This window comes from Paramormyrops kingsleyae, chromosome 23, assembly GCF_048594095.1.
Source record: "Paramormyrops kingsleyae isolate MSU_618 chromosome 23, PKINGS_0.4, whole genome shotgun sequence".
Taxonomy (NCBI): domain Eukaryota; kingdom Metazoa; phylum Chordata; class Actinopteri; order Osteoglossiformes; family Mormyridae; genus Paramormyrops; species Paramormyrops kingsleyae.
The window spans coordinates 11,207,634-11,231,507 of record NC_132819.1 but is presented as its reverse complement, the minus strand read 5'-3'; the positions used below and the strand labels follow the sequence as shown (position 1 = coordinate 11,231,507).

The 23,874-nt window shown below is 43.5% G+C and overlaps 1 protein-coding gene across 7 annotated transcripts in view; it reads right to left on the bottom strand.

Annotated features, from left to right (window-relative positions):
• Positions 1 to 23,874, bottom strand: part of pleca (plectin a) — a 126,664-nt gene that overhangs the window by 83,459 nt on the left and 19,331 nt on the right. For 2 of the 7 annotated variants that reach the window (XM_023803873.2, XM_072705573.1), the window contains exon 1: positions 18,030 to 18,297. The exons of 3 other annotated variants lie outside the window; for them this stretch is intronic. In XM_023803873.2, the coding sequence (XP_023659641.2) occupies positions 18,030 to 18,282 (253 nt within the window). In that variant the 5' untranslated portion in view covers positions 18,283 to 18,297. Of the gene's footprint in view, positions 1 to 4,140; positions 4,297 to 18,029; positions 18,298 to 23,874 lie in introns of those variants that run through there. 2 more of the 7 variants (XM_072705578.1, XM_072705579.1) reach the window with 1 other exon arrangement.

Below are 23,874 nucleotides of genomic sequence, written 5' to 3'. Positions count from 1 at the left end.
TGCAGTGGCCTGGCGTGTCCCACCCCACTGAATGAAGCCTGCAGTGGCCTGCCGTGTCCCACCCCGCTGAATGAAGCCTGCAGTGGCCTGCCGTGTCCCACCCCGCTGAATGAAGCCTGCAGTGGCCTGCCGTGTCCCACCCCGCTGAATGAAGCCTGCAGTGGCCTGGCGTGTCCCACCCCGCTGAATGAAGCCTGCAGTGGCCTGGCGTGTCCCACCCCGCTGAATGAAGCCTGCAGTGGCCTGCCGTGTCCCACCCCGCTGAATGAAGCCTGCAGTGACCTGCCTTGTCCCACCCCACTGAACGAAGCCTGCAGTGGCCTGCCGTGTCCCACCCCGCTGAATGAAGCCTGCAGTGGCCTGCCGTGTCCCACCCCGCTGAATGAAGCCTGCAGTGACCTGCCTTGTCCCACCCCACTGAACGAAGCCTGCAGTGGCCTGCCGTGTCCCACCCCGCTGAATGAAGCCTGCAGTGGCCTGCCGTGTCCCACCCCGCTGAATGAAGCCTGCAGTGGCCTGCCGTGTCCCACCCCATTGAATGAAGCCTGCAGTGGCCTGGCGTGTCCCACCCCGCTGAATGAAGCCTGCAGTGGCCTGTCATTTTATGCTATGTCTTAATTGACAGCACAAGCAAAAATGGGAATGTTTTTGATTGTGATAGCATTTCTCAACAAAACAGCCATAAAAACGTCTCCTGTTTGCGAAATTCCAACTGCCTTGGCAATAGATGAAAATAAAGTTTGTGGAGAAATGGGTCCCGGGCAGTCCTTGCCTGCTTAAATTCCAGTGGCCTGTGTTTCCATGGAGATCCACACAGGGGAATTTCACTGCACGGGGAAATTTACTGCCCCTTTTTCACATTAGTCGCCCAGCTTTGTTTCAAAGGGGGCTCTCCATTAAACTTCACCTCAGCTCTGACCCCGCTTCTGCCATCACCTACTTTCCCTCAGATGCCGCATTTCTGAAAACGCGCCCAGCGTGCAGATCCTCAGCGGCGGCGTCACAGGTGGCGTGGGCACCAGGCACCGGGCCCCGGGCCCCGGCTGACAGGGGACACCTACGCAGCAGACTGTCACACAGCACTCTATGTGACGCCAATACACAAAGATAGCCTTGGCTGAAAAAATTAAATGAAAGTAAAGAGAGGGTGGTGAATAACAATTCCATTAATCTTTCAGAATATAGGTCAGACAGGCTTGTTTTTAAGGCAGGAAAAGAGACGGTGAGGAATGTGGCACTATCCTGCGCTCAGTAGCTGCAGCAGTAAACGCTCGCATTCCTTATAAACCTTCAACTTTTAAAAAACCACCACCAAGACCCAGAGAAATGATTAATGACCTGTGGCCTGTACTACGAAGCGGGGTTACTGGTTCATCGGGGTAATTTGTACGGTTTAAGGTACCGCAGCTTAAATGGACTTCACATTCGTTCACTTACACTTTGCCTAGACTACCTTAAATCCGACAAGTTACCCCGATAAGCCAGTAACCCCGCTTCGTAGTACGGGCGACAGGTCTTCCTCTAAACAGGAGCTGCAAGTTATAGCTAAGATATCCAAGGAATAGAAGGTCATGAAGGCCTGTGTGGGCATCTGGGTCTCAGTTACCCAGAATGCCTTGTGGGAGTGTCCCCAACTATAACACACTATATGATCACCTTCATTTTACCATAAAATAAATGTTTTGTAAATACAGTGTCATGTTGTGTGCACTGGTCTGTCACTGGAAAAGCTTCCTTCTACTTACGTTTTATAAGGGATTCCGGTTCCAGGTCCACCTTTTCTCTCAGGCTTAGCCATTTGACAGCTCATGCTGACACACCCAGTTTGGGATGAGGAGGAAGACAGAGGCTAATATACTTAGGTTTCAGTGCTACAAACTCTGACTCTGGAGCATAATAAACAAAACAGGACAGACTTCTGCCCTCACTGTACCCTTTCAGCAGGAATTGATTATGATGTCACAAAGGGGAGCATCTCTTTCAGAGTATTTTACGTTCCTGCAGGGAGCAGTGGAACCACAAAGCTGTCACGTGGACTCAGCCTTCGCAGCTGCATTGCAGTGGTCCGACCCGGCAGCAAACGCAGAGAATTTGGCTGAAGAGTAATAAAATGAAGATTGTTCATCAAACTAGGCGAGGCACTACTATAATCCTACTCCACTGATACCAGCAGCATCCTCAGACAACCCAACCCTCTAATTTCTATTTAATGAAAATCCCTAATGTGTTTGCTTCCATTATGAATGGTTTTCTGTTGGAAACACTGCATACATTTTATATCACAACTTCCTTTATGCTACCTTTTCAATAAATGTGGGCAACAAATCAATTTTCCAATTTTGCTGAACTGATCAGCTAATTAACCTTTCTAAAGAAGGACACAGGCTGCTCATTTACATTGAAATGGTTTGAGTCTTGAATCCCATAAATCATGCCTCTGTCCAGGATGGTGATTCTAAAGTCCACAGACAAAACTCTGGAACAGCTGCTGGAGTCCAAATCTAAGTGCCCCGGATATTCAGGTGATTCACATCTCCTTCACATCCCAAAACAGGATTTACGCGCAGAAAACTATGCATCACTGTTAGCACTGACTAAAACAGAAACAAATCTGCAATGTAATGGAGGTCAGACAAATATATTCCTGATGATCAAATCATTAAAAACAGCAATTCCACCCTGAGGAGGCACTTGGATGCCTCATCTTGCAGTTCCTTCCTCTGCAGTGGCCAGTCTATCCCATTTTTCAGCCTGGAACCCAGCCATGACCCCTAGAGCCTGAAACCCAACCCTCTGTATGTGTATCCCAATCCACCACCTTCTGTCTGCTGGATCAATGTTCAGAGTCAGTCCACATGCTTGCAGTCAGCTACTGGAACTGGGGAGAATCACCCCACCCCCAAACCACCCCCTCCCCGCCTCACCAGGCATAAGGAACATCCAGACCATCATTTCTGATGAAGAAAGCACACAATGTGCTGAAAGAAAACACCATTTGATGGCAAAACATTGATTTTTGTAGTAATATTTACACATCTACACTCACAGACATTTCCACCATGCAGATTATCTGTCATCTCCAAGGTCACACCAGACAGCTCCGTGCACAGAACTCAAATCAAAGTTTCTTGGTTTTATTTTCTTATTTGATATTTGTTTTGGTTTGCTGTTTGACAAGCCCATGTCCGCAGTACTGACTGCACTCCTGGTGAGAGACGCGCGCAGTGGTCCTCGTTCTGAATGCCAAGAGACGGCCCATCTATACCTGGAGACGCTGAAGTGCTGAAGATGCACAAGCATTTTTTTAATCTTGTAAACAGAAATCTTTGGAATTTTCACCTTTTGGACTGAAAATTGCAGCACTACAACATGTAGAGTCATGGATGTTGATAGTGGCACAGAACTTTCCTGGTCTTCAGATAAGTATCTTATCTCTCTGTTCTCCCCCTGCTGAGATAGACTTTTACTGCAGGTTCGAATAGAATGAGGCAAAGAGAAATATTTGCCTACCAGAATCTAGTGTCATAAACAACCTTATGTCTGCAAAAAAAACTGAGAAAATAACATACTACTTCAGTCAATAAAAATGTGCAAAACAATTAATTGGCCCTGTTTCGCATGTTCTGCTTTCCATGAAACACGCTGTGTATTTCCAGTGAGATGAGGGGAACTGGAAAAACGCAGGATAAATACCCAGACAGACCAAATCACCCCCCCCCCCCCCGCCGCAGGAACACTGCAGCACGTTAGGTAACGATGAGCGGAGCTGGGGCTCAGGCAGACACCCCCCTCCCCCCCATCCGAAAGGCGCTGCACTCTGACACAGCCTGAGCCAAGTGGATGCGATATCTCCCAGCGGTAAGGAGAGTGAGCGAGGCCTGGGCAGGGCTGGCGTTGCCGCGGCAATGCAGCACTCTGCAGACGAGCCCCGGCTGCCGCAGCCTCCTGCTCTCTGTGACACGGCGGCAGAGCACAGCGAGCACCGGGACGGCTCCGTGACTGACAAGAGCACCACCTCCTCACCCCGGGACCCCGCCGCATATTACAAACCATATCCGTCCCAAAGAGACGAATGGCAAACGTGCTCGCAGTGACTAAACACCGTCCTGTCCTGATGCGGCGCACGGGAAGCGGGCGTACCTTTGAGGGAGGAGATCTCGTTCTGGATGGACCTGTCCGGGTCCATGCTTACGCAGCTCCTGCCTCCTGCAGGTCCCGCACACGAGCTGCAGCGCCGCCGGCTGTCCCGATGAGGCGGAGCGTGCTCCGTTCTCGCTGCTCCGCTCTTTAGGGGCAGCTGCTCGGCTGCTTGGCTGCTGACTTTGAGAATCTCCTCTTCCTCTGCCCCTCTCTCTCCCTCCGCCCCCCCCCCTCTCTCTCTCTGTCACACACCCTCACACACTGCCTCACTTTTGCTGTGAATGCAGAATGAAAGAGCACAAAACAAGCACCCCTCCTCTGCCCCCTGCAGGCTCCAGCCCCAGCCAGCCACGAGCCCCCAGCTGGGTCTCCTCCTCGCAGCACCTTGTCAGGGGGGGCTGTGCCTCAGATGGGACAGCCCAGCTCTGGGTGGGGGAATAGCACGCAGATGCGGGCGATGGGAAGGCGCTCACCCGCACACTCACCTCATCTTCAGAAGGAGCAAGCACACAACACCCTTATTCACTCCTTATTTACTCCTTAGAAGTAAGGAGGGATTGGGTGAGGATCCGATATGTGTGACCTGTCTGTTTCTTATATGTATACTTCTGGTCATTTTTAAATGCTTGATCACCAAGTGGTAAAATGTAAATATATTTAACAAAGAAAGTCCCTACAGAGGTACAGTAACGTCACCAGACAGAGAATTTGGGTTCTCCCCACCCTGATCATTTTGGCAAGAACTAGGCTTTGCATCAAGACATGCTGACATATACATGGTCGATGAAACAATAAATATTCACCCATGCTGCTACTGCCCTCCAAGATCGATATCTGTACTGTAACTCAATCAGAGAGTTGCGTCACATTTTACAGGAGAAACATGCACATACAGAAACTAACTTAACACTGCAGCAGTTTATATATGTAAATAAAGTACAAATAAATGATTCTACAGAGATACCGAAGACCAGTCTTTTTTTTAATGACTGCTTCATTAAGCCATAACCAATTAGACTTCAGCATTTATTAACTACTCTACCAATCCTTTTACTCAGACGGAATCAGTATCGCCAGCTGTTCCTTCTGAAATAAAAACAATATAGTTCTACAGTATGTAACACACAATAGACTTAAAAAAAACTTAACACTACTCTTTTCTTTTATCTTTTGCTTATAACACAAATGATAAATCAAAAATAGAAAGCGAAAATGGTGAACTGTGAACACTAACGTTTAAAATAAAAAAAAAAGAAGCTATGCTTAATGGGTTTTCTGGCTCCTAGATTTTTGCTTTTTTCTGGACCTATGCAGAGCCATGTTGGATGTTAAATCCCCTTCTTGCAAAAGTATGTCGAACTTGGCAGCCTTTTTCTGACTGTGTTTTCAAATGCAGATTTTTTTATTCTGTCCCTGACAAATTTGGCATCCAGGATATCAGCGGTTTTCATTAAAGAGAGGGGATAAATGGGAAAAGAAAAAGCAGCTCACATAAAGAGGAAAACAGGAAAACAAGCAGAAAGGGACACATCTGCCTTCCATGTCGCATGGTGTTTAAAGAGGCAGGGCATCTGCCTACATGGTGTTTAAAGAGGCAGCCCAGGTCAGATTCAAGCCTAAAGCAGCTTGATTGCTGCCACTCCAGCAGCTGCATGATCATCACCACCACAGGGGGTCTGCATTTTATGACTCAAAATATATTATACATAGTTCGACAGGTATGAGGACAATAATTACATGTTAAATGTCAAACCTGATATCTCATTCCATACAGTTTGTACCATGCTTACAATTCTATTTAGCGATGAAAACGTCATTAGTTTGGCTCCTGTTGATTGTCTTTGCTAAAATGTACTGACTTGTGTTTACCGTGTGTGACTGACATGGTTGGATTTGGCCATTACAGGGTTATAAATTATCCGCAGTATGAACCATATAGCTGGTAATTGCTACAGCCTTTCTTTCTCAGTGCTTTTCCAGACACTCATTTGTGCAGCCCTCCTGTTGCATTACAGTGATTACATCTGAAATGAGAGTGTGCATGAGCTTTCACACTCCATATTTTTGCTCTTACTACAAACCTATTCCCTCCAGCATTCTGTCCACCACATGCAGGCACAAGACAGTACAGACATGCTGAACTGGTCTGAGAAGCCTTTAAGTTACTACAATGAGCTATCTGCCTCAGGGGTGCGCGTAAGCAATCAGCCACTCTCTGGGATGGTCAGGTACTCCAACCCAGTCCAGCAGCATCGAAGGATGCCTTTCTGATTCCATGAGAAACACAAATTATATGGCGAGACGCTGATCCGCTCTTGTCTTGGCCGTTCAGGCAAACATTCCGCACGTCTGAGGTCACACAGGCATGAGATCTCCAATGAAGCATAGGGCTTATAGGGAAGCTGCCTGCGGCACTTTTGTACATCACAGGCAGAAAGGCTTCATGAGGTCAGGAGTCTGTATCACCCAGAATCTGGCTGGCCAATGCGAATGAGAACAGTTCTGCTTCTCCTGCAGCTCGACAGGAAGTCGCCCCCATCCCGTCCTCCATGGTGGGATCAGCAACTCCTTCCCAGTTGTTGGTGCTCAGACACGAGTCTGTTTCTGCAGTCTCGAATGGCCTGGGATCTAACCACAGGCAACACCCAGACCACTAGCAGGGGCTCCACATAAATGCGGGCATCATTAGAGGGTCCTGTGAAGCTGGATTACGTTAGGCAACAACTTGAGCTGTTTTCAAGCTTTTCACCACATTCCTGAACATTAAAAAAATTGTTTTAGGGCTAAGGTTTTGATAAGACTGCCCATCCACCATTGGAAATCCTCTAGCAGTAAAAAAAACATGACTTCCCTAAAACTCAAAGAAATAGCCTCTGCATGGTCACGTTCATAATAATGTTATGAGAGGTGGTTCAGAATCATCTTTGACCTTCAATGTTATCTAGTTAGAATTATGGGAATGTTTGAGAACAAATTATGCAAAACTAAGGATTTATACTAGGGCTGCACAATATCACTGTCAGCATCATCGTCGCAAGGTGTGCATGTGCAATAATCACATCGCAGGACGTGCAAAGTAAGGCAAATTAAATCAAACACGTCATAAGTTTTTGCTCCTTGATACAAAAGGAAAACTGACACTGTTCTCATTTTCCATGATAATCTACAAGAGAAATGTGTGATATAACTGACTGCGATTTAATGGTTTTTGGATAGTTTGTTGTTAGTGAGTTGTTAGTATGGCTGGGGGATGTGCAATAATATTATTGATATTGCATATCATGAACATGCAATTTCACATTACTGGGCCTACCTTCATAAGTACAAGGTTTTTTCAAAACAACGTTATCTTGTAATGCAGTTCTGTTTTTTGGAATGTTGGTGATAAGATTCACTGAGCATTGGGGGGGGGGGGGGGTAAGTTTCACCAAAACATTTTTATTCTGTCATAGCTTTGCAATATTAATGATTGTTCTTTTTCAAAATAATCTATTATCTATATTACTTGTATGTGTAAATATCAGTTTAAAGGTTATCACCACCATTTATGCATGAGCTCGCTATACGCTCTCCAAGCCAATCATAGTCACTGTCATCCTTGCTGTTTAAATCACTCATAGACAGGCTTGTGAGAAATGTATGTTTTGAATTCCATTTTTTTTAAATAACAAAAATAATCACATTGCGATATCTGAAATATTCCAGGAGCTGACAGTATGGAACAAAGTCCCTGGGTTTCCCAGTGGCTGAGCAGTTAGGCTCATAATTTACTTGGTCCCCCTGTCTGTCCCATACAAATGCTCAGGTTTCCCAAATGCCTTCCTCAACACCATCACACCTCATCACGGCCAGCTACGTTTCCACCCACGTGCAGCTGCTGTGCTGACGGAAATATCAAGATGTTTGTCCACAGGATGGACAGATTCACGTGTAACTAATACAACCACCCTAAAAAAGCAGCAGCACACGTACAAGGAATAGGCAGCCATTAAAGATGGGGGAAAAAATACCTGATGATTCATTTTAATGTCATATAAACAAGAATAGTTCTCAGAAGATGGATAAATGACAAAAAGCTAATCAAAGCTTTATGAAGTATTTGTTATTCTATATTCTAATATTATTCTGCAATTGTAGTAAATACTTAAATCAATCACACAATCAACAGTTCTAAATAAAATCAATAAGATCAAAGTACTATGTAGGAATTTTCAGGTCTCAATAAGTGGACCTTCATTCTCTATGCCGACAAATTAACAAGACTCCAATATAACAAGAGTCACACCAGGAAACACTGTTGAACATTTGTCCTCTGTTCTGATTTGAGTCTCTTCATCTCTTCAGCTTAAGGAGGGGCATGTTGTGATTTTATGCTAGATTCCTGCCTTTCTTCTTAAGATAGACATCACATATTGCTAAACTCCCAAGCACAGGGAATGAAAAAGTTACATTTTATCAAAACTCAAGTTCTCCAAAAATGCTTTGAGCTGCTGCCCACGGCTGTTTTCCAGTAAGTTTATACAGTTTCATACTTGTTTGATAAAGCAATCAGGACCCCAGGAGATCAACTCATGTTTTTCACTGTCCATGAAACCCAAAGCTGGCATTTTAGTTACAGGAGAGCAGAAGGTTCATTTTTCATGATCCTCTTTTATAAATCATAAGGAAACTAAAAATTTGACAGAACAAGAAGCTGTGGTCAGTCATTTTAAACTGTAGACTCCTCCTTTGTTCCGACTTCAAAATCCACGAAACACCTTTCCAAGTCATCTGCTAAAAAAACTCAACCTAAGTGAAGGAGCAGTTCTTATACTTTAAAATAAAATTCCATGCAGACGAATTACTGCTATAGATCACAAATCCAATTACCCATCTTGCATCTATCACAGCAATACTTAAAAAAAAATTGTTTCTTTTTCTGGGTAGAAACTACAAAACAGTGAATGTCTCCCTATAAACGTATCAGGGCAGAGGCTCAGACAAACTGATCTTTCTTTTCATTACTCATTCTGGTTTTAGGTACCTAGGAGTGAATGTAACTGGTTCACCTAAGGCTTTGCGGGCTGCAACTTTCACCCTCTATTTGGCTACAGTATATAACATTTGCTTTTCAAAAATGGGCTAATTTACCATTATCTCTTGGCAGGATTAATATAATTAAAATGAAGGTTTTACCCAAATGTTATGCCTTTTTCAGTGTATTCATTTTTTTTTGCCTAAAACTTTCCTTAAATCTATTGATCAAATTATTTCCTCATTCATTTGGGGAGGCAAGACCCCCAGGATTCGGAAATCATTAAAACATAAATGTAGGCTTAGTGGAGGTCTCTCTCTATCCAATATGATGTTCTATCATTGGGCAGCCAACATTCAAAAGTACATCGATTGGCTGAGTGAACCTCATGCAGGGTGGTGCTGACTGGAAGCTCAGTCATGTTTTTCTGCCCCCCTCCCTGCATTATTATTGTCGCCTCTTCCTGTATCCCTGTCACAGTACACAGATAATCCTCTTCAGTTGGCCTCTCTTGAAATATGGTATCAATTTTGGCATCATTTCAAATTTGTTTCTGCCTCTGCTCTGCCCTCATTAGGTAATAATTATCTTTCTCATCCTTCACGTTTAAACTCAGCATTCCATATATGGGGTAAAAAGGGCATTCAAAGTTTAATATGATAATATGTTTGTATACCTTTGTGATGTTCTTTGTTTAGCTAGTACAACCCTGTATGTTGCTATTTAACAATAACATGATAAAGGGAAAAAAATAATAAAATGAAATTCCATTTTCATGATTTCTTTCCAAAGGAGACCATCTCACATGCACCTTGATTAGAGAACTGCCCTGAGGAAATCATAAACTACAGTGAGATTTCTGTATTTCTGCTCTTTTTCTCTCAATCTCATGACTGGTAGAGCACAGTGGAGAGACTAACTGCTTAAGCTCACAATTCCCATAAATCTCCGCTGGATCTAAGAAATACATCTCTGTCAAAACACAGTTTATAGCAATAAAACGAACGGCACAGATGCCAACATCAAAAATAGTAATATTATACTTGAACACCTGATATCAAGCTCCTCAAAATTATATTTTTGTACTTTTTGTAAGTAGGAATCAATTTAAAGTAAAGTATCAGTCATTCATTTCATTAAAAAGCAGATAGGATGAGAAAAAAAATTACCATTTACCAGGGGTGTAACGAAAAACTGATCTGAATTTGGTCCAACAGCATCAATTCAGATCCCCCAATCCAAATTTAAAAAAGAACATCCAAGAAAAAATCTATTAAGCCATCACAAATTGATACACCCTTTGCATCACTATTGCTGAATCACTGTAATATTTACTTCACCTATCTAACTCTGGTTTTGAAGTGCAACATTATTCTAGTGACATTTTAAAAAACATTTTTGCCTCTAAACAGGTCACTTAAATACATGTAATATTCATATAAATTGTATCCAGTCAGACCTGAATAGAACAGCATTGTACTTGAATTAAATCATATAGAATTATTACTGAATTGAAACATATGGAATCTTTACATGCTTAAATGCATCTTTTTTGGATCATAATTATCTACGATGAAGAGATACATGCTTTACTGGTCTAGGATTCAACAAGCAGTAATCTCTGGGAAATTAGGCATTATGACCAACGTTTCCCCCTTTTAATTTCATTCAGTTATTCTAAAGTGGACATTAAAGCATAAAACAGGAACATGTCACATTGCATTTTAGTCTATCCTGAAAATAGAGAAGGACCTAAAATAATGTTTACATTTCTATGTACACAAAAAGGTTAATGATGTAAAACCAGACTAAAGTGATTAGCATTTCTGACGGCCATTAGCATTGTTGCTAGGGGGGCAGAGTGCAGCATAAGGAGTATCAGCTGACAGGGCTAAATTAGTGAGGGCTTTTGGGGCTTGATGGGGGCAGGTCGCTGGGGGGCCTGAGGGCAGCTGCAAACCTGGTGTGGTATTCAGAGCCCCGGGGTAGGCCCAGGCATGCAGGCGGGGATTCCCAGCAGTGCTGCTCCAGACGCCACTGCAGTGGAGGTGGTATTGATGTCTGAGCTGGGAGGCTGCACAGAGCAGGGGTCTGGACTGCGTCAGCCTCCATGCCCCACAAAATCGGCACACGGCTGTCTAACTGACCAAAGGTTAGAAACTACCAATTTTTAATAAGTGCTTATCTGCTCAGGCTATCTACAGAATAGCAACTGCATGGGATGCCAGTCAACTAAAGGTCAATTTTATAGTTTTTATTCTTAGATTTTACATGAAGGGCAGTCTTTCAAAAGTGATAGAAAAACAGGGTAAGGAAAAACCCACAGGAAGGTGTAAACAGAGTGAAAAGCTATAAAGATCCAAGGCCAGAATTCCATCCATCCATCCATCTTCTGCACAGCTCATTGATCACACCTGCATTCAATCATAGAGCAGAAACCTGGCAGCGTTGGTGAGATGGTTGAGTGTTGGTTCTCCTGTGTTTGTTATGTTCATCAAATCAGTTCCAACTCCTCGTTTGAAATTATCCATGACAGAGTCAGTATGGTTTGTATCCATCCACCCAACTTGTAAACCATTATGCTGGTAAGAGTCACAGAGCCTATTCCAGGCATGGTGTACAATGGGGGGGGGGGGGATGACAGTCCACTGCAGGATGCGCACACACACAACCATATTCTATGTGGAATTTTGAGATGCCAGTTAGGCAAACTGCAAGCCATTTAAGGTGCAGAATGAAACTGGAGCACCCTGAGGGAACCTGTGTGACATGGGAGAACATGCAAACTGCACACACATGCAGAGCAGCACAGAAACCTGAACCCCCAGCCTGGAGGTGTGAGGATTCGGTGCTGCCAGTGAGCCAGGCACAGCACTGCTGACTGCCCTGTAAAGCACCACACTGTACCATGGCCCTTATTTCAGTCGAGTCCACAAGAAAGCCTGGGTGAAAGATATCAGCTTATTTTGCAAACAAGTCAGCGACTGAAATCTCACACATATGGCAAATTTCTCATGGTACTGTCCTGTGCACGCAATAGGCATCATCACCTTGGAAATGTACCCACCAGGCTAACATAATTAATCAAGGTCCTTCAAAGAAGTGTCAGTTTCCCAACCAGACTGACTTGAACAAATTAAAAGACCTATAATACGTTACTTAGTGTCTCCGCTTCAGTAGAATGAACAATGGACAAAGCAGACAGCTGCCAGCCTCCAAAACAATTACTCAAAGAGGAAAATGGTGTCCAGTGGGCCTTACGGAGAAAGAGCGGCGTGGAGTTACGCTGTTTTAACTACGAGTAATTCAAACAATAAAAAAAATCACCAAGCATCATAGCTTGCTTAAATTTAGACTCACTGACAATAAAGACTGTGCTGGTTTGCAGTGGTGCTGCAGAAGCATGCAGTGCCCAGAGGTTAGAGGACTGAAGCCATCCTCTGTTAAAAAGTTGCGACTCATTCATCCTCAGGGGTGGCGTGCAGCTCACTGGGTTAGGATCCTGTGCTTGAAACCAGAAGGTCACTGGTTCAAATCCAAGGCTCAGCCAAATGATTTCACCACTGGCCCCTGAGCCCATATATATAGTGCAGCCAAAAACTGGTCAAAAATGAAATTTTTCAAGAAAAAAAGTGTCACAAATGTTACAAGAAAAAATCTTTTATTCAAAATATTTTATGGTATTGTTTTCAAATTCTTTAATTTATTGCCTTCAAAATATTATTTGTACACCTGGCCATTGGACTTGAATGAATATGTAACAATGGGAGGGGTTCCCAGTCATAATAGAGATCATTTAACACGACACATAGCAGCAGATGATTCAGATAGGACACTTATTGGCTGCCCTTAGTTTCTACAAGTAGCCCTGGTGGTCATTCTCCACACAAGCTTTGCAGGGTGAGCCGAGTTTCTCAACATGGCTAAAACTATTGAAATACCCAAAGCATTGAGAAAAAGAGTCATAAAATTTCACAATCAATATCCTCAATTTAATTTCTATTTTGACCATTTTTTCACAGTGTAAAAATTATTTTTGGCTACACTGTATTTCTCTAGCTTGCCATCTAACATTAGCTCGCTCGATTAAGGTTGATATATCAACTCAGCGACCTTGTTTTATCCCAAATATGCAGAAAAGGTAACAAATTATTAGAATTCTCTGATAACATTATACTATTACATTTTTACAAGAAAAGAGTTTTGTTAGATTAGTTAAATCTGTGCCGTTTTCAGCACTTTTAAACATTTTTTGTTACGATGGACCTTACACTTAATGTTAAGTTAGTGTAAAAAATTATGTTATAACTCAGTGCTACATTCAAACTATTTGCATGGTGCAGCCAGTTATTTCTGAGGAGTACATAAAGTGGAAGGTAGGGGCAGTTTAAGTCCACTGTAGGCTAAGATCAAACGTACGCTTAGCTGGTGCAAACCACTGCAGGTATTTTCTTTATTGACTTGATCCTTGCGTAATACAGAGCATTTCCTGAATGTTGCTGTGATGTGTTTTCAAAGTCTAAGGCCATCTAGAAGAATTTTTTGTCAATTTTTTTAATTTTTTTTAACTGAGGAAGCACTGGTATGACTGGGAGCAGCTCAGAGAGATACAGGCCTGCTGGCTGGGCCTTTGCAGTGGCACTGGTATGACTGGGAACAGCACAGCCCAGTGAGATACAGACCTGCTGGCTGGGCCTTTGCAGTGGCACTGGTATGACTGGGAACAGCACAGCCCAGTGAGATACAGACCTGCTGGCTGGGCCTTTGCAGTGGCACTGGTATGACTGGGAACAGCACAGCCCAGTGAGATACAGGCCTGCTGGCTGGGCCTTTGCTCCACTGAAGCTTGTCTGCAGGATGACCTTTGCCTGACTGTTACCTGGCATTACCACCTGTGTGCCCCCTGTGGCACCATGACCTGCATAAAAATGACCTAATTTTTCATTCAAACTTTGCTGTCTGAATCTGCCAGCATCCAGCTCACATTATCGATTCATCGGAAAACAGATACAGGAAATGTATCGCAGCAAACTGGTAAAACGTTACGCTAGTAGATGCCAACAGGTGACATTAATGACATTCAATGGGCTGTACAGCCGAGTAACGCAAAGCATATCCCACACACTGCAGGGCCAAATCGCATTTGCAGAATGGTCCTGCAGCTTCTGCAGCATAACGGCGCCCTTCCCTCGCTTGTCACGCCAGGCGCCCCCTTCAAGTAGCCTCTGCCGGAGGCTCTGGCTAATCTGTTCCAGACCGCTGGACTTACAGGGCATGCTGATCCCACGAAACGCCCAGCACTTGCAACAACACAGCCAGGACTTGATCCCTCTCACAGCTCAGTCCTCTCTCCTCCGTAAAAGCATTTTCCAAAAGTGTTACCTTCTGTTTACTGAAGGCATTGCTTTAAAAAGACTTTAAAGATTAGTGTAAAGGCAAAAAATGACAGTAGAGTAACGCAAAACCATCAACTCAAATGGTTCAAGCTGGTTTTAACTAAAATGTCCTATTACCATTATTTCTAGAAAATAATGGTAATAGGACAGACAGCACATCGGTAAATGTTTATACTTATCTGTGGATGTTTTTCTGTGATCCCTGAGCTACCTGTGGCTTCCCCAGCATTCAAGCCTGAAACCTCAGAATTATAATGTCAAAGCTGTAACAAAGTGCAGAACTTTGCAGTGAAGTCAGTAACAAATCGCCTCCCTGATGGTCAAACTGCCAGACATACTGCCCAGCACTGTAAGCAGCTCACAACTGGATCATACCACCCTACCGATGCATCTGGGAAGAATTCTGTTCATTTATTTAAAATGTAGAAAAGCAGAAAAAGCACGTAGTGTTACAGGAAATTATTGCGCATATTACATGCATCCTTTCGTAAGACAAATGAGTCCAGGACCACCCGGAGAAAAGCCTGTGTGTGCCTTTAAAAGATACTATTTTAGAAAGGACGAGGTTATGTTGCATGAAACCAGAGCCTAGGCAAAAGACTGAAAAAGTATAGGAGAACTTCTGGGGAGGGTTTCAAACTGAGCCATTGGGACTAATACAGGACAGTGATTCACCATGAAAGCAGGTCCTATCCTAAGCAAAAACCATTGCTTATTATTTCTATGAATGATGAATACAGAAATACACTGACAAATCAATTTTTGAAGGTCAGCGTGGTAAACAGAACCTCATAGCTGTTCATCTTCCCAGACATGCTCTGCCCTGATGGGAAAGGTCCTTCACTCACTGTCTCCGGGAAGTGGCGGGCATGAACTACTTGGGGGAGCGGGAGGGTATTGTCACTTCCTGTGTGTCCAACTCTCCCCTGTAAATATCTGGTAAAACACCTGTGATCTCACTCACAGTCTTATCTAAAAACAGAATAAGCAGACTATCCAGGCTGATCATGGACCAGTTACAAGCTCACAATTAAAAACTTCACTCCATAACAACATAGTGGATTCATACATTTTCTATTCCAAAAGGGCACAACTGGTTCAATAATAGTGCTGGTTCACAGCACTAAAAAAAACAAAAAATACTTCAGGTGGCACAAATAACGTAGTAGTAGTAGTACACTCATACCTGATGGATTGTTTAAGTACTGATCCGAAGTTCCTTCATTAATCAATCATGACCGTTCATGTATTTCATGCAGGTACTATATTTGTTCATGATTTCTTCTTGAGTAGTAAATGAATTACTAAGTACTTTTTGCCCCCTCAAGCAAAGTATTACTAAAGCTTTAGATGACCGACAATGCAAAACAGGACTATATTTATCTTGGTTATTTTAAGCAGTTATGAACCTATTTCACTCTAAGGAAAACAAGGAACCCCTTGGCTTTTGGAGGATCCCCAAGACCTGTCACTACACACCTCTGCGTGTAACCCAGCCTGATGGGGACGCAGGAGGGGCATTCGGCAGGAAGTGCTGCTGGCTTGACGCACGAAGCGTAGCCCTGAAAGCTGACCTCCTCCCTCCACTGCAATCTTTGGCTCACCCCAACGGAGATGCACTGCTGGAAGCCAGATGTCTTTTTCAAGGCAGCAGGTGCTACAGATCCTGAAGAAACAGACTTCGAACCGGATAGTCACATGTTCAGATCCCATCAGGGATCCCACGCCCTGGAGCATGGTTCGTAACCCGAATTTCAATAAACTGGCTTTGATTAAACTGACGGCGGGAGTTGTGCAGGCTACAGAGTAAACATGTTAAGCGTGTAAATATCCGGAATTCACAGCAGATGGGATACCAGAAGTGCAAAAAAGTGTGGGACATTCTTCACACCTACGGATCACACTATTACAGACTGTCTGACTTTTTCCCTGGTGTATTTATCCAAAAACATAGAAAAACCAACCCCAAACTAGTGTTACCAACTGCCAATAAACCAGCAGAGATGTTTCTCACTTTCGATTACATTAAAAAATGAAACACCCAAAATGGTTTCAAAAACATGTCCAGAATAAAACCTGTTTACAATACGTTTACACATAATCAGCTGGGGAACAAAAGACCTGGAAAAAAAACAAAAGGAACAAGTTCCTTTAACAGTATACTGTATTAGATTAACACATCCAAAACTGACCGGCAGGGTGTCACAACCCATGATTAATGACAAATTTCATCATGTTCCTGCATATGTATTAGAGGGACTTTCCATTCAACACAAGTATGGAGTTTAGTAGGCAGTATCCAAAAGAGGCCCAGGGGAAGATCAAAGCAGGGACTAATAAAGCGAGCGACTAAGATGCAGGGGAGACTATGGGAGTGGAGCGACACCACGCTCACACAGCAGAATGAGGGGGGCATTATCAGTGAAGTCCTACCACCTCCTCCATAGCCCCTGCTCGTAACAGCGACCGCCACACCCGCATCTCATGTACAAGGAGTGTGTACGATTGCCCCTCACCCCCCAAAAAATCCTAGTGGAGATGCAGAGCTGGCTGGGTGAGGAGAAGCTTTCTCTGGGAAGGACAAGGATCTGACTAAAGCAGGAACGTTAAACAAGGTCCTGTTGTCACAGACACAGGATTCTGCCACCAAAGGTGTGGCCACATAGACGGCCATGCTTCAGCGAAACCTCACGGCTGCGTCTATCTGCCTGCCTGGGAACTGGGCCGGTATTTTTAGAACTCCCACCCATTTCCAGATTTTCAAAATATCAACTCATTCACCAACGATACTCCAAACTTGAGTGAAATGTGTCTGTGCTTGATTGTTCTCTGATTTGATCCTCAAAGCCTGGTGTCTTACACTACAAGAGTAGAAAATGCTTTTTCCCAAGACAACCTTGGAAGCATAAATGAAAGCCAAATTTAATTTTAAAACATTATCCAAGGAAGGCTTTGTGTGTAACAGGGTGTGGTATAATGCATACTTTGGCCTCTGGAGATGCCTGCAAACTTCATGCACAGCTATTTATGTCAAACACATTCATTATGTGCCAGCAGTTACTGAAAATTAATTAATTTGTTTTATTTGACAGGTGTGACATCATGGTCTCAGTCATTTTTTGGATCATTCAAGCTCTGCTTAAAATTTCCTAGTCATAAAAAAAAAATCTTCTTGTTAGAAAACTAACTATACAGCCTTCTCACACATGAAGAAGGAAAGAACACTGTTTGGCTATCTGAGGATTGCCTTCAGATGTCACATACGACTCCATCACCAGTTACCCATGGAACCTACCAGTAACATGACCGGTCAATGCCACCCCATCAGGGTATCACTACATTGCACGTTCATACTACACCAATGTGCTGGTCAGTACAGAACTCCTGCACTTAACAGCCAATGGCTGCCCTGCAGGCATCATGTGTCCTGACTCCTGTCATTAGAGATATTCCTGCAGAGTTGTGGCCATGGTCATTACCTTTATACTTCTCCCGGACATTCTCATAAGCCTGAACGTAGTCCTGCTCCTCAGTGCGACCTGCCTGCTTGGCTGGGTTGTATAAGGCCATGTGCGTCTCCTCGTGTCCTGGCTCCTGTCTGTCCAGGTCCGCTCTTCCCACCGGCTGCGGCAGCCTTCTCAGCCCGCTCTGCTTCTCCGAGTGTGGCGCTCTCTGCCTCCCGTTCAGCTCGCTCGCTCCCTCCCGAAAGCACTGCCTTTCATTCCACACCATCAGCGCTGCCTCCGCAGCCAGGGACGCACCAGCATAGCAGCTGGCCCCGCCTCTTAAAGGCACAGACGCCGCATGCCTCGGGCAACACACACACACACACCAAAACACACACACTGGTATTGCACAGTGTCTCAGGGCTGCAGGGCTTCTGGCATACAGTAACAAAATAAACCAGCTCCTTGAAAACCCAAATGTCAGGCACAGTATTTGATTTTTGTGTGGGTTTGGGTATGTATCACAGATTATCAGATAACACAAAGTAGAAGCTGTTCAACGGACCAGGATGAATTTACATTAGTAGCAGCGGGTTTTCATTACAGTCACTAAAAAAAACTATCAGAACTTATTTTTAAAAATCTATTGCAAATTTAAATAGTAAAATAAAACGCATACATTGAAAGTCATATGGACAACTCGGACATTTAAAAACAAACTGTACTTGATATTTTATATTTATCTATGGGAATGTAACTTATTTAAAGACTAAGTAAGACATGTTATTTAACTAAGCCTTTTTCATTACACCAGTCCACTGCAGGATTACTTGCAAATCTGAAGTCAAGGAGATATAGTCCCATCCCCCCCCCCCCTCCGTATTCCACTGGTATTTACTACCAGTTTCTATGGCGACCACATTTGGATAGACAGTGCAGAAGACTAACTCAGTTTGATGAGAACATAAAGCATCAGACCTTGGTAAACCTCCGTATGTACGTGTATATTAAAGGAAGGAGGTCGCTGTGCTGGTGGTGACGCCAGCGGCCTGGCTGCCCCCTGGCAGCCCCCTGGCAGACCTCGGCCACTCTCTTAGTGCCATAGCCAGTCGTCCCTTTCCCACATTCCTGCTCATTCCTTCTCTATTGACCTCTTCATGGACCCCTGCGGGTAACCAAAACACAGTAAGGCCCAGACAGAATGCGACCGGATCTAGATAGTCAGTGCAGATAAGGGGGTCGAGCATATAGCCTGGGTTAGCTGGGTTCAGAATTCAAATTCTCATCAATCCATCCAAGAGCAGAAGCAGCACAGAACAGTTCATCGATATACAAAAAACCCAAAAGGCCATTAAATAATTACTAATTAAGCTGTTGTAATTCATTTTTGGTCTATCATAGTTGCATTTACTTACTTCACTACATTGGTCTGTATCCCAAGTGTGAGCAAACTATCTTAACAAAGATACTATACTAAGAACACCTTTAATTATGCATATTTGACGTTAATAAATATGATCCCTCTGCAATCTATGCACATGTTGACCCCTAAAAGAATAATTTGTCCTGTCCTGTTAAACAGGAAAGTTAAGCATCAGAAGCTTTTAATCTTTAGTGATCTCACTAATACCTGTATTGCTTTTAGCACAGAGATCTTCTAATTGTTATCTTAAGGACAGCTCTAATGAGAGGTTAAGACTAATGAACAATAGTTATAAATCCTTGTGGTAAAAATCTGAGCTGGAAGCCACAAGGTTCTTTTTGACAAATAAAAAGAACAGCAACTGGGAGAAGGGAGGCAGTTTCACACTCTTTCCTTTTCACTCAGGCAGTGCTGGAGCCTTCAAGTCAAATGTCAACTGCAGTATTTCTGGGTCGACCACCTTAGGGGGGAATTCCACCAAGAAATGGAGTCATTTCATTTAATGGGAAACAAACCAGCCACGTGCAATTTTATGAAACTCTTTTGTTTCCTATAAAAATCATTTTCCAGAGTTACCAGGGTTTAGTCCACAGCTCCCCACAAATCATTGGTGCTACTAAATGAAGAAGGAGATACAGTGTATAAACTCCTTTAAAAGGAAATCCACCACCAAAAACTGAAATCATGAAACAATGTAGGGAATAACTACGATGGGGTGATAACTGATTACAGCAAGTGCTAAAATGATCTTTAGTTGATTCACTTTGATAAGCACAGATTCTCACGTCTTTATGTACCTTGAGTAACAGCCACCTCTGACAATTAAACGTTTAATTGTAGCTGGTAGCTGCCTGTATGGCTGCCTACGTTGCTATGACACACAGCCTGGAGCTCAGTCTGGCTTCCTCTCGAGCCAGCCTGCACTCTGGCAACTTGTCAGGCTTTTTTAATCAGATCCTCATTTGCAAATCCTCCCATTCCTGAATGGCAAACTAGGTAGGCAAAACGAGAAATAAACAGATTATCTACCAGAGAGCAAGAAGCAATCAAATCGTAATAAAGTCTTTTTCCTGAACATAGGACTAGTTTGCAGGAGATGCATGTGTAAGTTCTATACCAATTTATGCTTTGCTGAACCCCACAAGGCTGATCGAACATTGAAACAATCATGTGACTCCCCGCAGGAATGACTGAAGGAAGTACAGCTCAAACATATGGAAGAATTATCAGCAATATGTCCAAAGCCCTGGATGATTCTGGTTTTGGCAAGTCATTTAAAAAATGCATTCATTTCCTCGAACTTCTAAAATGAAACAAAATAGTTATACTCTGAAAATTTAAAACTATCATTTTAAATGTGAATCTAAAAAGTACTGAACCACTGAAACAATACTGTAGCACTTATTTGGTTACTGTCGTGATCAATGATTGATTAAGTCTCCCATTTGTGATTAATTAAAGTAATTAAAGAGAGTTACAGTAGATAGCTTTGCCCCCCCCCCACCCCTTCTGTGGGGTTTACATGTTCTCCCAGTGCTCTGTGGGAATCCAAAGACAGTTTGGTGAACTGGCACTTATAAATTGCCCACTGTGACTGTGTGCATGCAAACGCGAGTCCTCTGATGATCTGGTATCCCCTGCCGTACGGCCTATGCTGCCTAGGATAGACTCCACGCTCCCACATGACCTTGTACAGGATCTATGGTAAAATAAACATAGCATGTGGCATTTTGAACAGCCACGGAAATGATCCCTAGGCGTTGTCCTATCGGTTGTGAACCCAGGATGAGGTTGGTGTGAAAATAGGAAAACTTGCCATATTGGGTTTCAAAAATCTGGACCTGATTCGACCCCAGTTGGAGTTCAGTGTCACAGCCACAGCTATCGCCGGGAGGCCTCCAGCCATCGCATCCAGAGATGCCCCCCCCCCCCCCCCAGCGAAAGGGCCTTCATGTGCACCCCAGCAAAATGACCTTCCAGCACACTGTGGAGAAGCTTCAGGATCTAAACGACTGCATTGCTGGCAACATGCCTCTTCAGCGAAGCCTTGGAATGGGGGGTGGGGGCGTTTCCCCCAAAGATAACACCAACTCACCTTCCTGATCAGAAACCGCTCCTTCTCTTCACTGGTGTCTCTGACTTCAAATGCCCCCCTCTCCCCTTTCAGCTGTAAATCTCCCACAGCCCCCAAACAGCATTCTAAGCACAAACCACTATCGCTCCTAAATGTAAAAATATATATTTGTTACCTAAACGTGGCATGTAATGTAAGAGTGTCAAAACAGTCGGAGAGTGCAGGTCACGCGCATAAAATAGCTGCCGAAAGGTAAAATCAAATAAATTGTCATTATAACCAAAAGCTGTGACCAGGATGGTGTTCAGCAGAATATTATACAACCAGACAAAACAGATTTACAGCCCAGACACCAGTGACTGTGCCCCTCCCACCCTGCATGTTAATGAATATCCAGCATCATCTCGCTACGGGGAAACCGAGAGAAAGACAACCTGACAGCACACAGTGAGGGAATGCTGGATTACAACCAGACCGAAACATTCCTGCCTGCCTGCCCTGCACCCAGCCTTCATCTGTGCGAGGAAGCCGGCCGGCCGGCCGACCGCCGATGAACCTACAGAGAATACATGCTGATAGGAGGTCAATACACAGATGCGGAAATAGTGGCACGACATCATAATACTGGTGTCAGAGTAAATTCTTTAGTGTTATTTCAGTTTCATTAACTGCACTCCAAATACAATTATCTAGTGTGACTTTAACACAGTAAAAAAGTCAATCATAAATAATCTGGAAAAATACAATAAAGTATTATAAAAACTGTACTGTAAAGGTGAGTTTGTGTTTAAGGTGTTAGAGGCCTTATATGAACGCAAACAAAATAAATTAATTATTCATAATGTTTTGCTAAATGACCCCTTGTGGGGGCTGTGAGTACTGCATGAGCGCTAATAGGATCCAGACTGTGAACTCAGCACTTCAGAAAACTGCTGAAAACTACTGATGTCACTGCTAACATTAAACAGAACTCCTCCAGGCTTTAGCCTGAAGAGGACTCCTCATATTGTTGCATAATTACACTGATTTTGCTTCCAATTGCACCATTTCCTCAAATATACATGTTGCAGCATGTTAATAATTTCTCAAAAATGACAAATTACTTTCCTCTGGAGCCTCTGGTGTTTTTCAAAGTTCTTATTTATCCACAAAAGGTCATTAAAAACAATTTGAGACAGAGATCTATAAGAAATGGTACTATTCCAAGACCAGAATAAATAATTCATTGGGTCTCATAATGTGCTTAGCAGACGACGACAGAGAGTAGATATATTGCTATTATTATTCTGCTACAGCACCTGCTGATGTTAAACTCTTTAATTCCACAGTTCATGGACGGCGAGGAAAGAGACATTTTTAAAAATAAAAAGTGCAATGTTTTTGCGAGCAGAATCTGGATTGCACTTCTCAAATAAAACCTCAGTAACATCTCCTTTGTGAATTTGGATGCTGCTCAACGCTAGATAAACATGTTTAAAAAGTTTCACTGGGGTAAAATTAGTGTAACAGCATGGTTTCCTCACTTGCTGATTCATCATGGCTTGTGGGGTAGTTGACAGTCCTTTCCACTGCTAATTTAACACAGTGCGTCTGTTGCATTATGGAGGATTAACAAATAAGCCCAGTGCGCTGAGGAACCTCCCCCACGCAGAGTGTGCCACTTCATACACATTCCCACTTGTCATTCAACATCTTTTAAACTGAGCTAGTGGTTGTTTATTTGAGCAGACCACCCAATAAGCACCAACCCTCTCATTCAGAAAAGTTGGCATGGCATGTCACATCATGTTTTTATACATGCCTGCCATTCCTGCTTCTTCTGGCGGGAGGTCAAACCAGCATCATTCCCATGTGTAAGTCATCAAAGCATATCAAGCCACACCTTCGAAGGAATGATCTGGAACCATCCCCCCCCCAATCCCCCCGCACCCCCGAACATGGCTCTGCATAGGTCAGGTCACCTCATAGGAGCAGTGGGGGCAACGGCCTGGGTCAAAGGTCACCATACATTTTCCATGACACTATTTTTCTTTCTTAATAGCGCAGAAAGCTCAATGCAATATGTGAGACCCGGAGGTCACCAGTTCCCCATTATCCTACCTCTCTCCATGTGGAGCTGCAGTTTGTCATATTAGAACCCATAGTCAAAATGTGAGTGACATCAAGTTAAAGCTGCCTTTCTCTGTGGTCTGCAGGATGGCTTTAGCAGTAATTAGCATCATTTCACACTGACCACTGCAGTGTATTCAATCTAAGACTGCAGCTATGCTCATTACGTTTGTTTTGACTGCACACAGTACATTCTCCCTGCCGTTATACATGCCAGGAAGCTGTGCCAAGTCGCAACCAAACACCATCCTTGGCATGCTCCTTCAAGAGTA